This window comes from Hyla sarda, chromosome 5 (genome assembly GCF_029499605.1).
Source record: "Hyla sarda isolate aHylSar1 chromosome 5, aHylSar1.hap1, whole genome shotgun sequence".
Classification (NCBI taxonomy): domain Eukaryota; kingdom Metazoa; phylum Chordata; class Amphibia; order Anura; family Hylidae; genus Hyla; species Hyla sarda.
In genome coordinates this window covers 18419440-18425198 of record NC_079193.1, presented here as the reverse complement: position 1 = coordinate 18425198, position 5759 = coordinate 18419440, and the positions used below count along the sequence as shown (strand labels likewise).

The 5759-nt window shown below is 46.8% G+C and overlaps 1 protein-coding gene across 1 annotated transcript in view; it reads left to right on the top strand.

Annotated features, from left to right (window-relative positions):
- Positions 1-459: 459 nt before the first annotated feature.
- Positions 460-5759, top strand: part of NXPH1 (neurexophilin 1) — a 429577-nt gene continuing 424277 nt past the window's right edge. The window contains exon 1 of the mRNA XM_056518927.1: positions 460-1180. Coding sequence (XP_056374902.1) covers positions 1049-1180 — 132 coding nt within the window. The 5' untranslated portion in view covers positions 460-1048. The remainder of the gene's footprint in view (positions 1181-5759) is intronic.

The window sequence follows — 5759 nt, the reverse complement described above, 5'->3', positions numbered from 1 at the left end:
TGTCCGGGCATGCTGGGAGTTGAAGTTTTGCAACAGCTGGAGGCACACATTATAGAAAACACTGGTATAAAGTACCCACTCTGGTGCACTGCCTGATACCTACTAAATGCCCTGCCTTCACTACACATGCCATGCCCCTGCAGATTCTACAGTTGCCCTCGGCGTAAAGTACCCAAGCAGATACTCTGTGTGAACTAAAGATGCCCAAATACATTGGCAGATCCGCCTTAGATGCCCTCAAAATTAACTACCATACCCCATGCCCTTCCTGCACTCTGTGCCCTCTCTATAAACGACCCTGCCCGATACCTGCTACATGCCCTGCCTTCCCTGTGTATGCCATGCCCCTGCAGATTCTCTAGAAATGCCCCCAATATTATCTACCCTACCCCATGCACTATGTGCCCTCTCTGTGAACTACCCTGCCAGTGCCCACTCCCTGATATCTGTCATTGCCCTAATGCCCCAGCTGCAGGACCAGTCTCCTGCCCAGTCTGCCATGGTAAGTGGGCAGAATATGCAGTTTTTTACTGCTCAGATCCCCCTTTTATGGATGACTTTTGCCTGATCTAAAGATGAAATGATAAAGCACCAGGTCCTGTGCACCCCTCAATGCCTGGCACCTTGGCACTGCCCTGTGTGTGCCCAGCTGCTTCTTGCTGGACTTGCATGCTCCATCCCTGCAGGCTTTTCTTAGGGTGCAGAACAGAGCAGCAGCAGACACCCTCAATCCCAGAAAACAGGGGCAGCCTATTGCTACTCAGCAACCTATTGCATTGTGACTGCAACCCCCACCCTCCAGCACACTCACACTTGGACTGATCGCAAGTGATCTATCTGCAGCACAATCCTGCCTTCCGACAAATGTCTGATCGCTTGGCTTCCCTGCTGGATTAAATTCATTCTTCCAGATTGAATTCCCTGATTTTTTGGGGGGGGGAGTAGATCTTCTGCACTTCCCCCATCTCTCCCCTTGTCTTGTGGTCATGGGGTGCAGAGTCTCCTCTCTGTCCAGGCTGCTGACACCTCTCCAGGTTTAGGATAGTGGATGCCAGAGTTGGATTTATGTTCCTGGAGGAATAGTCGCCCGAGCAGGATCACACGAGCAAGTTGTCACCCGGGAAGGATGCAGGCTGCCTATTGCTTCTCTGCGCTTCTGCTCCACTCCACTCTGCACCTGGTAAGTTTCTTCTCCTTCTTATTGGCATTTGCACAAGGACTTCATGGTGCACAGGGGGGGGACAGGGACCGACTCTCACACATGCCCAAAAAAGTGCCCCCTGGATAAATGTATGGGGAAGTAAAGGGGACTTTGCATTAGAGGTCATCTGCTGTAGGTTACATCATAGAGGTGCAGCTGGGAAGCTTCAAGAGTATAGGGGGGTGGGGGGCTTAGCAAAGAGCTGGTGAACTACCAGTCCCAGGATCAGGGGGGGGGGGGGGCTATGCATGAATTGGTGAACAACCAGTCCCAGGTTCAGGGGGGCTATGCATGAGCTGGTGGACTACCAGTCCCAGGATCAGGGGGGGGGGGGCTATACATGAGTTGGTGAACAACCAGTCCCAGGATCAGGGGGGCTATGCATGAGCTGGTGGACTAGCAGTCCCAGGATCAGGGGGGGCGGGGGGGGGGGGGGGGGGGGGGTCTATACAACCAGTCCCAGGACCAAGGGGGCTATGCTTGAGCTGGTGAGCTAGCAGTTCCAGGATCAGGGGGGGCTATGCATGAGTTGATGAACAACCAGTCCCAGGTTCAAGGGGGCTATGCATGAGCTGGTGGACTAGCAGTCCCAGGATCGGGGGGGGGGGGGGGGGGGGGGCTATGCATGAGTTGGTGAACAACCAGTCCCAGGACTAGGGGGGGGGGGGGTATGCCCCAGGATTAGGGGGGTTATGCATGAGTTGGTGAACAACCCCAGTCCCAAGATCAGGGGGGCTATGCATGAGCTGGTGAACTACCAGTCCCAGCACCAGAGGTCTTGCAAAAAGCTGTTGAACTACCAGTCCCAGAGCTTTGCAAGGACTAGAGGGCTTCCAGTCCCAGTATCAAATCCTTTGCAAAAATCGGGGAACTACAACTCCCGGCATCACAAGTCCTGTAAGAACAGATGAACTACCACACCCAGCATGGCAGGGCTTGTGAACTACTATCCCCAGTATCAGGGTCTTTTGAATTAGCTACCAGGGCAAGCATTAGGGTCTTCGCAGGGCTGGTGAACTAGGAGTGCCAACAGCTTAGGATTTTCAGTTGGAGAACTACAAGTACCAATTCGTTTGTTTCCGACCAAGTTCCATAACAGTTCTTCTTGCAACAGCTGGAGCTGGTGAACAACTACTCCCAGCATCAGGGGGCTTTGAAACGTCTATTAAACCTCCAACACCTGAGACTCCCAGCACCTTAAGAACTTCTTGTCATTAATATAAGACTTTCCAGGAACCCCTGAAGCTTTGCACCAGGTTTCGGAACCATAAGACATCTGACGCTGTTCAGCAGCCGGGGGGACTACGCGTCTCAGCATTTCTCAGTTATTTTCCCAGGAGTTTCTGTAAAACATTGACTGCAAACATGTTGCAGAAACGCATTAAAATTACTGTGGGGGGGGGGGGGGATTTATGACATGATGATCCTTGGGGGTCCCACATGTTACATTGAGTTACCCCCAATACTCCCTGCAAGCAATAACTTTCTCATGGTTGCTGTATAATGGGCAAACTAGTAACCTACATATATTAGTGGTATATTGGTTAATTCTTGAATCATACAATGAAAAAAAAATTGTAATATACTACTGAATGCTACTTAAGTCTAGTGGGATGTATAGGTATGTGCAGGGGTAGGGATTACTGTACTTGTGAAAACTTCCCCCTTGACATATAAAAATACTAAAATACTAATCTCAGTCAATGAAGAGATGTCAGACAGACAATATTGTATATTAAATAAAGAATAAATATTAAATGAAGAATATAAATAAATAAATATAAAAAATATCCCTGTAATTCCTACTCTCCGCCACCAGAGGGCGTTGCGCATCACACTCACTGACACTTGGCACTTTAGGTTGGCAGGTGAACTCTCAGGCATCAGACACAGCTGTTTTGCGCTTCACCCCTCTCTCCCCCCCCCCCCCCCCCTTGCTTTTTTTTTTTCTTTTTTGATTAAGATTCATGAACTTCACTTTAGAAGCCCCTGCCATGAATTGATAGGAAATCCGGAGCCTTGAGATGCAGAATAAGAAAAAAATAAAGGAGTTCTTCACCCAACAGCTGGGCCAGGGAAGAATCTTTTGCTTCCTTTCTTGCAGCTTGGAATATTTTAGGATAGCGACATTGGACCTCTTCGCCACAAAACAAAAAACGAAATTTTTTTTTTTTTAAATTATAATAAAAAATAAATAAAAAATACAATTTTAATTCTGCATGCCATACCTAGGATGGTGCACTTTTTGGGGGGGCTGTGTTTGTTGGCGCTTAAACCGTTTTTTCCCCCCCTCATTATAACGACTGAGCTGAATTTATTCGGAAGTGGCGCAGGGGCTGAACAACGGGAGCATTAATTCTGCTTTAATTGTAAACTGGGAGCATTTGAAAACCATTCAGCGCGCAAATTATGCTGATTCAATTACCGTTTAGTTACAGACTTCATTACCTGAATGCATTTTCACAGGGGGGTTGGCAATTGTGGAATAGGAGACAATTTTCCAATTTCCACTCAAGACATTGCGGCTTGTGTGCAATAAAAAACAAAAAAAGATAAGAAAAAAAAAAAAGAAAGAATGAAAAAAACAAAAAACAAACAAACAAAAAAACAAAACAAAACAAATAAAAATAAAAAATAAACAACGCCTTGGGGAGGATTCTAGAGCAAAAAATAAATTCAGAACCCAATGAGATCAGGTCGATCCAGAGCTGCTCAATCCATTGACTTACAGCGGTGTTTCCCAACCACGGTGCAAAACTACAACTCCCAGCATGCCCGGACAGCCTTCGGGTGTCCGGGCATGCTGGGAGTTGTAGTTTTACAACAGCTGGAGGCATACCGGATGGATAACACTGCCCTAGAGGTTACTTCCACTGATGTGCCTCCAAATAAAGTAGTCCAAGCATGCTGGGAGTTGTAGTTTTGCAACAGCTGAAGGCACACGGAATGGATAACACTGCCCTAGAGGTTACTTCCACTGATGTGCCTCCAAATAAAGTAGTCCAGGCATGCTGAGAGTTGTAGTTTTGCAACAGCTGAAGGCACACGGAATGGATAACACTGCCCTAGAGGCTACTTCCACTGATGTGCCTCCAAATAAAGCAGTCCAGGCATGCTGGGAGTTGTAGTTTTGCAACAGCTGAAGGCACACGGAATGGATAACACTGCCCTAGAGTTTACTTCCACTGATGTGCCTCTAAATAAAGCAGTTCAGGCATGCTGGGAGTTGTAGTTTTGCAACAGCTGGAGGCATCTCGGTTGGATAACACTGCCCTAGACGTTACTTCCACAGGGGTTTTTCCTCTTCGGTCATCTTCCAGGACGCTGAAAGAGGGAAAAAAAACCTGTAGAAAAAACCTCTAGGGCAGTGTTATCCAACTGGTGTGCCTTTAGCTGTTGCAAAACTACAACTCCCAGCATGCCTAGACTGCTTTAGCCAGAGGCATATCGTTTGGACAACACTGCCCTGTAGGTTTCTTCCACAGGGGTTTTTTTTTTTCCTCTTCGGCCATTTTCCAGCACACCGAAGTGGAAAAAAAACCTTGTGGGAGAAACCTCTAGAGCCGTGTTAGCCAACCGTCGTGCCTATAGCTAATGCAGTCCGGGCATGCTGGGAGTTGTAGTTTTGCAACAGCTGGAGGCACTCCCGTTGGATAACACTACCCTATAGGTTACTTCCACAGGGAGTTTTTCCTCTTCGGTCATCCCCCAGCTTATCGAAGAGGAAAAACCCCTGTGGAGGAAACCTCCAGGGCAGTGTTATCCAACCAGTGTGCCTCTAGCTAATGCAGAACTACAACTCCCAGCATGTCCAGACACTGGGTGAATCCTGGTTGGGAAACGCAGACTTACACTATAGTCTCCGATAATGTTCTGCTGCGCCATAATTCCGTGTACCTGCCGGGAAAAAAATGACCTAGGTCCAGTTTATCTCATATAAAAAATAGAATATTTGCATATTTGAATATAATTTAGTTTTGTAAACAATGTTGCTACTTTGTATCAGATTCTGCAGCAGCACAGAGGAGACTTTTCAGCACCACAATGGGCCATTCTATCTAATGGGGAGCTGTCCCTGGTGCTGATCCTGGGAAGAATGGGGGCTATACTTCTTCCTGGTATAGAAATCTACACCAGTGATCTAATGGAAGGCACATCTGCTGGGTACTGTGGATGAATATAGATCAGACTGGACACATCTTGTAGTTGCCCTTACACTAATACGCTATATAATGAATGGCGCAGTCTTCCCATATCAGTAGAGGAGTGATGGGATTCAGGAGATGAACTGTAGACTTTTATTTTACTGAGTCCAAGTTACAATGAAAGGACAGATCCAAGGACACTGGGGAAAAAACTGCAGTAGTGCAAAATATAAGGTGCCAAAATATATACACATCCACATACAGATCGACATACACACACATAGACAGATACACATATATACAGATAATAGGCATATACATGCATAAAAAGCTACAGTATATATAGACATACATACACACACATAGACAGATACACATATATACAGATAATAGGCATATACATGCATAAAAAG